Source organism: Equus asinus, chromosome 12 (genome assembly GCF_041296235.1).
Source record: "Equus asinus isolate D_3611 breed Donkey chromosome 12, EquAss-T2T_v2, whole genome shotgun sequence".
In the NCBI taxonomy this organism is placed as follows: domain Eukaryota; kingdom Metazoa; phylum Chordata; class Mammalia; order Perissodactyla; family Equidae; genus Equus; species Equus asinus.
Window position 1 is genome coordinate 65,210,607 of NC_091801.1, and position 12,410 is coordinate 65,223,016.

General features: G+C 33.7%; 1 protein-coding gene across 23 annotated transcripts in view; it reads right to left on the reverse strand.

Moving 5' to 3' along the window:
- Positions 1–12,410, reverse strand: part of TAF2 (TATA-box binding protein associated factor 2) — an 88,149-nt gene that overhangs the window by 30,670 nt on the left and 45,069 nt on the right. For 21 of the 23 annotated variants that reach the window (XR_011493320.1, XR_011493321.1, XR_011493322.1 and 18 more), the window contains 4 exons: positions 11,496–11,689; positions 9,985–10,124; positions 7,350–7,419; positions 607–716 (listed from right to left, as the gene is read on the reverse strand). Coding sequence is in view for 19 of the 23 variants with exons in the window: in XM_070481533.1 (XP_070337634.1) it covers positions 607–716; positions 7,350–7,419; positions 9,985–10,124; positions 11,496–11,689 (514 nt within the window). In the remaining 4 variants the exon portion in view is untranslated. Of the gene's footprint in view, positions 1–606; positions 717–5,921; positions 7,103–7,349; positions 7,420–9,984; positions 10,125–11,495; positions 11,690–12,410 lie in introns of those variants that run through there. The other 2 variants (XR_011493318.1, XM_070481537.1) reach the window with 2 other exon arrangements.

Genomic DNA, 12,410 nt, shown 5'->3' on the forward strand with positions numbered 1-12,410 from the left:
CTATAAAAGAAAAATCACAGACTTAGACAAGTTACATAGAGTAAATCATTCAGCTGAGACTTGACCATCAGCAAACTAGTTCCAGAGCTAGTGCTCAGGAGCACTAAGTTATCCTGCCTCTAGACTTCACTCAAATAATGTAAATTAAAACTGTGATGAGATACCATGATCTTTAAGGTGCAAAACAATAATGATATATACTGCTCCTGAAAGAATACACAAGAAATTGGCTACTTCTGGGAAAAGCCACTAGGTGGCTAGGGAAAAGAGGTGAGAAGACTTAGTTTTCAACCCTTTGTAATCTTCTGAAATAAAAATAACAAAAATAATATCTTGCAGGTTCATGTTTACAGCTCTTTAAACATTTGAGACACTTTAACATAAATTAACATTTCTGTTTCCTCAATCACCCTGTGGGGCAAAGTGAGTGAATATACCCTTAGCAACTGTTATCACACCTACCACTGTGAAGGTAAGTATTATACGTATCCTACTGAAGAAAAAGACAAAAGATTAACCACAGTTCTTTAAGTACTGAAAACCTTTGTAAAATGAAAATTCTCCAATAATAAAAAATTTTTTAAAAGCCAATGCCATCTGTCTCACCAGAATTCATAAGTTTCCAAAGTTGATCTACCAAGGCTTCATTGCATAAGGGAGACTCCATGTTCTTTGTAAATGGCGGGTTCTTCGTCAACATGTTTAGAATCTTATGTCTGAAAGAAAAAACAATTAAGTTTATGCTGACCACTAAATAAAACCTTTTGAAAATTATCTATAGTTCCTTCTTCCTATTTTATCATCTTTCTTCTTAGATTTCGCTTTGTGTTTTAGTTTCATTTCAAAAGACATTATGTTGCATCCTGCTACTGTTTTTTTCACTAAAAAAATTCTGGTGGGTTTGTTCTTTCTAAAATCACCTTAGTATACAATGAGGTCTTCTAAAACCTGACTCTATGTATTCCTAACCAACCTTTCCCCTCTCATTTCTAAAATAAACATTTTACTCTCCTTACAAAAGTTTACAAGAAAGACTGGTTGGTACATATAAAAATCATAAAATAGGGCAAAAAAAAAAAATCACATATAGGCCAGGAAGAAGTTCACATTTGCAATAATAAAATGAATATAAACTTCATTTTTATAGTATCTTTGTAAAACATGGAAATGTGGAGAAGTATTTTAAATACGGAGATTGCAAAAAAGTTTCCTCAAAATAAGCTGAGGTTTAGAAGAGTCAACTAATAAAAATATCCTCATAGAGAGTAACACTTAAACTCCACTATCAAGAGTTTTTATCTCATGTGAGAGGCTACCCGAACACATTATGGAGTCTTCTGAAAAATAGGGCAATGTGATAAAAAAAAAATATGAAAAAGAAAATGTCCAGTGCTATGAGTAGGAGACATGATAAAAAGAGGACAGAGAAATAAAAGGAGAAGTGAGGAAGCTACAGCAGTAGTCTAGCATTTAGTGAAGGGATAAAAGCCAGGCCCAGGACTTGAAAGTCTGAGAAATTCAAGACCTCAGAGTAATAGAATGCTTGGATCTAACTGAGGAAGAAGGAAACTTATATTGTAATTTTTATTGAGGTTATTAGCAAAACCTTACAGAAGGTGAACCCGGGAAACTTTTACATTTAATTGGTGGTGGTAAGACATCAAATTGGATTTGTACTTGAGAAAGAGATGGGAAGAAAGTGGAACTGCTAGGTTGTAGTTTAAGTCATTTAACCCCTTTTGGCTTCAATTTCTATGTCTGTAAAACTGAAAGATGTAGATTCTCACCATTAACATCCTTTTGGGCTTTGAAATTTTAAGATTATATGAAAGATTACTGAAAGGTTATGAGAACAAAAAGTGAAATGTGGTTGTAGATGCAATTTACAGATAGGTAAAATGAAAGAGGATACATACAGATATCTCATATCCATATTTTCCTATCTTTATGGATAAACATAATTCCTGTCATTAAAGATCTCAAAATCTATTTGTAAGGACAGATCAGTATTACAGGTAAATAACATCTTCACCTGTTCTTTAGAGCTTGTTAATGTTGTTATACTTTTAATGCGCATGAAGAAGAAAAGTTAAGTTTCTCTTCAGCTGCTTTCCCAATTACTTCAAATACCAAAGTGGCAGGGGCCAACTAATAAAACTTTATGGTATTTACTCAGATCATTACAAACACTTCACAGTCACACCAATGAATTATAAATGGTGCTTTGGAGATATCTTTGAAATTATCACTAAAAGAGCAATAATGATTAGCACCTATATTACTTTTAGCAAATTAAACATTTCTTCAAATGTGGTTTAAAGATTAGATGACAGAAGAAAGCCTTTTACGAGGAAACCTTTATAAATCACTAAACACTTAAAGCAATATTCAGAGGAGATAAAGTTTAAGAGAAGACAATGAAAATCTTATGCTTAATCTTTCCGAGATTAAACATCAAAACTCACAACAAGCATACACTTCAGGCATCTGGAACAGACCTGAAGCAAATCCTGAGAAAGTCATGAGTTTACGTCACGTTCACAGCAGCAAAAATATCATATTATTTCCCTGAATAACTGAGAATTTTCTTGGTAGGCCAGTCCAATCCCATAGCCAATCACTATCTATAAGCAACGGAGTCAAATCAAAACCAAAAAGATGTTCAAAATCTGTCAGGAGAAAATGCATTGGATATGTGTGTCCCTTGAGGAACCGATACATTGTAATCATATGCATACTTGATTCTAAAATGAGAAGACAATTTCATGTCATCTTTAAAATAATCCTACCCAATCTTAAAGCAAATATAACTAGTAATTCTTCCTATCAATGTAAAAAGTATACACGTGCACAGAAATGAGTAGGAAGCAATAATCCAAATGTTAAGAATGTTGCTTCTGGTTGAAGTAATTCTACACTATTTTTAAGTTTTCTTCCTAATATGATTTTGTATTTTTCCAAATTTGTATGAATATTTTAAAAAGTCTTTCCCACTGAAAGAAAACTTTATAATTTTCAAAAATGTAAATTTCATTTTAGTTTAAAAACAATGCACCTAGACTTAAATATTTATTTAAAATTATACACCTAGGTTATTTCTTTATCCCACCAGATGTGTAAAATGAACAATGCTAGTAATGTGACAGGCGAACATACAGGTTAACCAAAGTACATTTATTCCATTTAAATTCTCAAGATATCTTAACAAAGAACTGACTTATAATCTGAAAATCTTCTATGAAAGTAGACAATCCTATTACTACATTTAAAACGTCAAAGCAACATAAAAGACCGAGAACTTTCCCAAACATTTTAAAATAATTAAACATCTTAAAGTTTTTTCTATATACAGTTGTCAATAGAGACAAAATCACTTCTCTTTAACATATGAATTAAGCTAAACATTTATGCGATTAGAAGAAAAAGGAAAAAACTGTATGCAACGACTTAACACACATTTAACCAACTATATGCAAGGCATCATGCTATGTGCAAGACATACAGTGGCAAAAGGAGACACAGTTCCTGTCTTTTGGGAACTTATATTCCCGTGAGGGAAGCAGAGATCATCAAATAATCAAACCACAAAATTACTATTTATATATAGGAAGTATTTACGTAGTTGAATATAGGAAGAACCGTAGGATTTTACGGGTGATTATGACTTGAGGAACGTGAACCAGCTAGCACAGGGAGTCAAGGGAGCATCCTTGTAGAAGTGATGTTCAAGTGTGGCTCTTAAGTGTAACAGAATCATCACAGGTAATTCGGTTTTCTTCCTCCAGACTTTAAATTTCACCCCAAAATTCTTCAGAGCTTTATCTAACTCTAGCAAAATCAGTAATTCTGATATATATAATAATAAACACAGAAATGGAAAATCAAGTTTTTTTAATTCAATTCTTAATGAAGGCCATTTTAACATTAGGAGTTTAAAAATCAACCAGGAAGGGCTAGCCCAGTAGCTTAGTGGTTAGGTTCGCACATTCCACTTCGGCAGCCTGAGATTCACAGGTTCGGATTCTGAGTGCAGACCTACACACTGCTTGTCAAGCCACGTTGTGGTGGCATCCCACATACAAAACAGTGGAAGACTGGCACAGATGTTAGCTCAGCAAGAATCTTCCTCAAACAAAAAGAGGAGGACAGGCAACAGATGTTAGCTCAGGGCCAATCTTCCTCACTAAAAAAAAGAAAAAAAAAAAAACACCCCACCAACCAAGGGCCATAAAAATTAAATGCTGTGTTTGGGGCGGGAGAGAATAATGACACTGATTTTAAGAGAGATATAAATATTTACCTATCTTTAAGATTAAGACTTCTATCCAATTAGAGCAGAATATAGCAGTTCTATATGATGGTTACTTAACAAGCTTAAGAAAAAGTAATAGAACAGATTGGTGGTTGCCAGAGGTGAGGGGTGGAGGATGGGTGAAATGGGTGAAGGAGGTCAAAGGGTACAAACCTCCAGTTATAAAACAAGTCATGAGGATGTAATATACAGCATGATGATTATAGTTAATAATATTGTGTTGCGTATTTGAAAGTTGCTAAGAGAGTATATCTTACAAGTTCTCATCACACATACACAAAAAATTTTATCTACGGTGTATGGTGACAGACGTTAACCAGACTTACTGCGGTGATCACTTTGCAACATATACAAATATCATGTTGTACACCTGAAACGAATAATGCTATATGTCAATTATACCTCAATTAAATAAATAGATGGATGAAAGAAAGAAGGAAAAGAAAAAAAAAGAAAAAGCAATGAGGGGGAAAAAGAGAAAAGGACAGAGCACCTATTCAAAGAATAAAAAACAGAGAAACACAAAAACAGAGACAGATGTCCAAGATAACAAAAATACACACATAACATAACTGCTGTGTGATAACACTCCTATCCTACGACCATTCATTGCCATTAACGATTTTTTAAGACATAGTGAATTTTTTTAACTATAACTATGGGCTAGATGATATTAAGTAAAGCCTAAGAGGTTCCCTATTGGTGATATAAATGAACCAGATCAGTTAAGATGAAAACACGTCAAAAAAAAATCATGAAATATACTTTTAAATAGTGTCAGTTCAGATTGTAAATAACAGTGCTCTTGACATTTGAATATTAACAGTTCCACAACATCTCAAAAGCAATCATTTAGATGGTATAGCACGTAATTTAGAAATATAATAATTTCAAGTATTTCCTACTATTACAATCTGCCAAAAATGGTCTTCAAAACACAATTCCAAGATCTCATAAATATGCATCTTAACGTTAGTTCTATGGTTGTGAATTGAAAATGTAAATGAATACATGGTAAGCTTTATTTATACTATATTTATACTTTCTGTTCCCACTTGCTATCAGTAGGATCTTCTTGTAAACTTTCAAATGCATGAGCTCTGTCAGATATGAGATGAGGCTGGTTTCCCACCTATCGTCTTTCATAAGAGTATGTGCTTTAGAATAGGTGATTAGGGGCCAGCCCCGTGGCTGAGTGGTAAGTTAGCACGCACTCTGCTTTGGCACCACTCATCAGGCCATGTTGAGGCAACGTCCCACATGTTACAACTAGAAGGACCCACAACTAAAATGTGCAACTATGTACTGGGGGGATTTGGGGAAAAAAAGTAGGGAAAAAAAAAAAGAAGAAGATTGGCAACAGTTGTTAGTTCAGGTGTGAATCTTTAAAAAAAGAATAGGTAGATAGGAGATTTTTGTCCATATCAACCTTACCCTTAGTATACATCAATCACAAGGACATAATATTTAAAATACAATTTAGATCACAAATCAAGAACTATGAAATGTTAACAGCAAAACTTTGTACAAAGAATATTTATATAATAAGCATCATTTAAAACACTGAAATACAAGGTGATTTAAGCAAGAATTCACTGCTACAACCAACCTGAAAAACTACTGTTGGCCAAAGATAATGTTCGTTAGGGCGCTGAAATCCCTCATGCAGATTTGTCAGGTCCAGGTGCATTTCAGGGAGGTTGGAAGGCAGAGTTTACTTGTATGTCTTTTTAGAAGAAATCACCTATCTGCCAACTGATGTACAAAGTTAAGCAGGACAATTAATGTCTCTAGGTCTATGTTCTTGTTTCTAGTTGGAATGGCTATAATCTAAGTTGCTTTCCAGCTTTCAAATTTTATTTTATGAAATCATAATATTAAAGCAAATGAACAAAAACTTGAGAGGCTACTGTGTGCAAAGAAAGGAAGACAGACATAGTCAAAAATTTAAACCTACTGGAATACACTGTAAACATCTAACCTTGCAAAAGAAAGCAGCAGAAATGAAGGAAATGAAGACTACAAGGGGATACAAAAATGAAAACAGTTACTATGTCAGGACTTCGATTTTCTTTTGTTTTCCCTTATTTTCTAAAATTTTAATAATGTCATATTACATTTTTTAACCCCATCTATTCAATAAAAATTGAGATTTTATATGAGAAAGAAACAAATGGGATACACCAAAACATTGTTCCTAAATACTTTTAAAATAAACTAAACCAATCAATACAGAGCTTTTATAATTGTGGGTATATAAGGGATCCTCCATGTGCACTACAAACTGTTACATAAGCTTTTCTTTAAGTTACAATAGAAATTACACATAAAATTGCAGGGAATAAACTTTGTTTTTTTGTTTTGTTTTGTTTTGTTTTTGAGGAAGATTAGCCCTGAGCTAACTACTGCCAAATCCTCCTCTTTTTGCTGAGGAAGACTGGCCCTGAGCTAACATCCATGCCCATCTTCCCCTACCTTAAAGATTTTTAAAAATTTTTTTTTCCTTTTTCTCCCCAAAGCCCCCCAGTACATAGCTGTATATTCTTCGTTGTGGGTCCTTCTAGTTGTGGCATGTGGGATGCCGCCTCAGCGTGGTTTGATGAGCAGTGCCATGTCCGCGCCCAGGATTTGAACCAACGAAACACAGGGCCACCTGCAGCGGAGCGCGCGAACTTAACCACTCGGCCATGGGGCCAGCCTCCATCTTCCTCTACTTTATACGTGGGACGCCTACCACAGCATGGTGTGCCAAATGGTGCTATGTCCACACCCGGGATCTGAACCAGGCCGCTGAGAAGCAGAACATGCGCACTTAATCACTGCACCACCGGGCCAGCCCCTAAACTTTGTTTCTTAACAATAAATTTTTAAACATGTCTTTCCAAAGGGAAATCAAATAAAAAAGGGCATGAATAAACGCATAACATATTCCTATATTTTCAAAAATAATAAAGACTTGTTTCATGTATAATCTTCTGAAATTATTCAATCTACATTAGGACTTACAAAAACAAAATATTATAGCACAAAAACTAACCTTACATAGGGTACAGGATCGTTCTGAATCATATTAAGCAGCCACTGCAGTTCTTCATAACTTCTGTCCACTGAAAATAAAAATAAGGAAATATACTTGTAGTTAATTGCAATGAACTAAATAACAAGTGACAAGCAGGGAGTTTACACTTAATATTTAGGACTCTGCCTTTGCTCTATTTCCAATCACAGCTGAAGACTGTAGGCAACTTCTCACTTTTTTATGCAATATGCCGTTTTGTAAATTGTATAAGTATTGTGCTATATGAAGCCAAAACACAAAACAGGACCAAGTGTGTATTTTTCACTAAATCAATAGCAAATACAACATAAAGCAAATTATAATTTAAGAACCCTAAATTAGAGATGATTAACTCTAAATGGACAAAATGTGTTTAAAATAAAATTGTGGGGGCCCGGCCCCATGGCGGAGTGGTTAAATTCACACACTCTGCTTTGGTGGCCCAGGGTTTCACTGGTTCGGATCTTGGGCACAGACATGGCACCACTCATCAAGCCACGCTGAGGCAGCATCCCACATGCCACAACTAGAAGGACCCACAACTAAAAATATGCAACTATGTACCAGGGGGCTTTGGGGAGAAAAAGGAAAAAATAAAATCTTAAAATTGTGTTTCTAGATGCTTAAATCAAATTATAGAGGTTTGATACTCAACAGTATCTCACCTATATTACACAGAATGGTAAACACTTTTTTGCCCAAGCAATTTCTTTCATTTAAGGCTAGAGAGCAGCCTTAACTTTTCAACACAACATAAAAGGCAATTACAAAATAGTGCTATAAACATAACTGACTTCAACAAAATGACTTAACTACTCCCACCCACCTTTTCAACAAGTTTCACTTTTATGATTTGAAAAGCTTTGTTTTTAGAATTCTATTTCTAATATTTTTGATTTTTTCATTTTCTGATGATCTGGATTCATGGACCACATTTAAAAACCTTTCAATTTAATTATACTTAATAATTTAGCATTCTTTTGTAAATCATAATATTAGCATTGTATTTCATTTCAGCTAGTACCGATTCATGAAATCTTCATATTTATGTGAACATTCATGTACCTTGAGAAAGAAGGTTGGGAACACTGGCACATTTGGTGGATATCAACACTTCTAGATTTCACAAATTGGTAAAATGTCAAAACAAAACTGGAGACTGATACAGGCTTACATTTTTTTTTCCTTGCCAAGAAATTCATTAAAAAAGAAAAATCACTATTTTTACACCACAATTTCTTAAAAGAAAAATATTTTAATCCTCAATAAAAAAGAACAAATGACAGTTCTTTCCGAACTTAGGTCAACATACTCATTATATTGTTCTTACCCTTTTATAATTTCTGACTATAAAGTATTTCTATTAAAATTTACAAAAAATTATAAAGATTTGAGTATATTTTCCTCTACTTAACATGCAAATATTAACCTATAGCTACTATAGAACTTCTCTCATCCCCTCCTTTCTTTCCAAAGCCAGATGAGAAGTTTAGCATACTTTAACTTCTTTACTCTTCCCATTGTTTAGTGCTATAATCTGGAATTTTAGATGCAGATTTACGTATTTCCTATATTTGTATATTAAAGAATTTTTGAAAGCTGCATTAAATTTTACAACCATGTTAACAAATACTTAAATACTTTAAATACTTTACAGGCATAGTTGCCCATCACTAGGTCTTTCATTTCACACCTCATCAATCTTGAGTTATTTTGATTCACTTTCAGGTCAGCTGAAAATTATCTTTGGGAAGTTTGTTTGTAAGAATGTCACACAGGAGATGTACTTCTAAGTCTTCTAGGCCACATGAGTGACAACTTGGCAGATCATAATTTTCCCCAAACATTATGTTAGCCATTTGTTCAGTCTTTTGAACTCTTCATATTCTGAAGAAGTCATAGGCCACATTATTCTTTTATACCTTGTACAATAACTGAGTTCTGATATTCCTGGGAACCTACATATTTTTCCTTAACCTTAAAATTTTAAATTTCATCAGACTCTAGCTTAGGTCAGTTTCATTTACACTCTTTCAAAGTATTCTATTATTTCTTGGATTATTGCTTTTCTTCCACTTGTTCTCTTCATGACAATTTTTTTTTTTTACATTTGCATCTCTTTAATCTTTCTCTTCTGTATTTTTGAAAATGTTTTGGATATGTAGTATTCTCTTATTCATTTTTTGGCCTTACCTTTTTTTAAACTTCATGAAGCCTTGCCTAATCCCCCTACTGAAGCTCCTGTTTTTGTCTCTTGCTCTACTTTCACAGACACAAATTTCGGACAGATGCAAGATGTTCTGCATCCTTCTGATAGAGTTAGAAATTCCCCGAAAATCATCTTCTATTTCTTAAAGTAACATGTAATTAAAGCTATAGAATGATACACTGACTTCGTGGAAAGACCAAAGATATCTATCTATAATTTTATTCTTTTCCCTTATTTACTAATTCTTATACAAATTCTACATTTACAAAAACTTCTTTCTAAATCAGAGAGTCAAGAATTTACAACATCTGTATTGTACATAATATGAAAACCCCAATAAGAGTGGCTTTAAATAATAAACATTTCTTTCTAAAACAGTATGAGCATATATTTCTAAAGCGATACCTTTAGTATAATCAACAACTGCTTCCAAAGCTGCTATCCTAATGTCCACGAAGTGTCCATATTCTGCATAAGATTTAAAAAGAGCTGGATCACTTGGCACATGTCCATTCTTCTGAAGCACTCGTATGGCTCTCAAACAACTAGGAAAATATTGTTTACAGTTAAATGCTTTTGTTAAAGTACTGTGAATCAAACTTGTTCCTTAGGCATTAGAAATTAATCTGTAACAGTAAACTGAAAAGTTGATGTGATTTGAATCTACCTTTTAATTTTATAACATTAAATTTTCACAATGATTATTAAAAAAAATCTAAATCCTATTAAAAGAAAACAAATTCTCAAAACTTGTTTGGAAATCCAATTTCAGGTATCATTATACTTATAACAGGAACACACTTCAGAAAAAGGTAATTAGCATAAAATATATTTCTTTTTTGTTTTTGATGAAGATTAGCCCTGAGCTAACTGCTGCCACCAATCCTCCTCTTTTTGCTGAGGAAGACTGGCCCTGAGCTAACATCTGTGCCCATCTTCCTCTACTTTATATGTGGGACGCCTACCACAGCATGGCTTGCCAAGCAGTGCCATGTCCGCACCCGGGATCTGAACCCGCGAACCCCAGGCCACTGAAGCAGAATGTGGGAACTGAACTGCTGCACCACCAGGCCAGCCCCAAAATATAATTTAAATATTTTCTGCAAAGTTTTAGCAATATATATTTTAGTGAATAATATACATGGAAGATTAAAACTGTTCATAATGTTTGAATAAGTGAATCAACTACTTTTAGCAAACTCCAAAAGAAGCAGACAGGACTTTTCTTTTCTTTCCTTTTTTTTTTTGGTGAGGAAGATTGGCCCTGAGCTGAGCTAACATCAGTTGCCAATCTTCCTCCTGTTGCTTGAGGAACATTGTCACTGAGCTAACATCTGTGGCAATCTTCCTCTATTTTACACCACCACAGCATGGCCTGATGAGTAGTGCTAGGTCTGCGCCGGGATCCAAACCTGCAAACCCTGGGCCAGTTTTTCCATATTCAAAAACCTGGTGTGAACTTAACTACTATACCACTGGGCTGGCTCCAGACAGAACTTTTTGATAGCCATATACAAAGAAGTTGATAGGAGCAAAAAGTCACCTTAAAAAAAGCCTAACGTTAGAGGGATGTTTAAAATATATCCAATGGGATAAAACATTATGCAGACATCAAAAATAATGTTTATGAAGAATTTCAGATGACCATGAGGAAGTGTTTATGATGTAAGTAGAATACAAAAACTACATATACAATATATGTCAAGGAATTAAAAATTTATATAGTCACAAGGGAAAAATTTTAAAAGGCCATTCTCCAGAATAGTAATAATTTTATCTGTGATGGTAGAATCATAGAGGATTTTAATTTTCTCCTTTTACTTTACTATATTTCCCAATTTTCTACAATGAAAATAAATTTCTCTTATAATTATAAAAACAAATAACTTTAAAGAAAATGTAAAGAATCAGCATACCTGACAGTGATAGTGTGTCTATAACTTGGAAGAAGTTTTTCCATATTCAAAAACCTGGTGATTTCTTCAAGAATGAGTCGCACATCCGGATTTAAATTATCCAAAGTTCGAACTTCATTATTCACACTGACTGCAGGTGTAACGGAGTTGGCAAGGGCATCAATCATTTCTGCACGGTAATAGTTATCTGAAAACTAAGTCAAAAAATAATTATGAGAAGATAAAAAAAAGTTCATATTTCTCTTCAAAAGTCAATAAAATATTTATAAATTAAAGATATAATTTATCTGAAAATATAAGCAGGTTATCTAAGTATTCAACTCTCTCCTTTGCGTAGAGTGTGACACGTTAGAAAAAAGAGTAAAAAAGATTCACAAATTAGTAATACATTAGCTTACTCAACAAATATTTACTACCTGTAAGGCACTCTTCTGGTGACCTAGCCAGATTCCTCTAAAAGGAAGACACAGTCCACAAATCCTGCTGGTAATACAGAGCTTGCAAATTGGCTATTTAGTATTCTATTCTCATATATAAACATACCACCAAGGGTCACCACATATTTGAGGAAAGCATCAACATAAAAAAGAGAAACCAGAACAAGCAAAGGAGAAAAAGCAACTAAGAGGATATAGAGGATGCAAGGAAAAAAATCAGCAGGGGGGAAGAAATCCAAAAACTATGATTATCTGTCTGAGAAATAACCAATGATATGCCTTCCAATAGCTTAACATATTTTACAAAAGAAATATGCAGAGACTCAAGATCAAAATTAAATTGGAATATAAAATTGAAAAATAACTCCTGAAATTTTGAGCAAAAAGAAGAGATATAAAATAGGAAGAAACGCATAAGGAAATTAGAGGGCTGGTACAAAAGACATAACATACAAATAATAGGAGTTCTAGCAAAAGA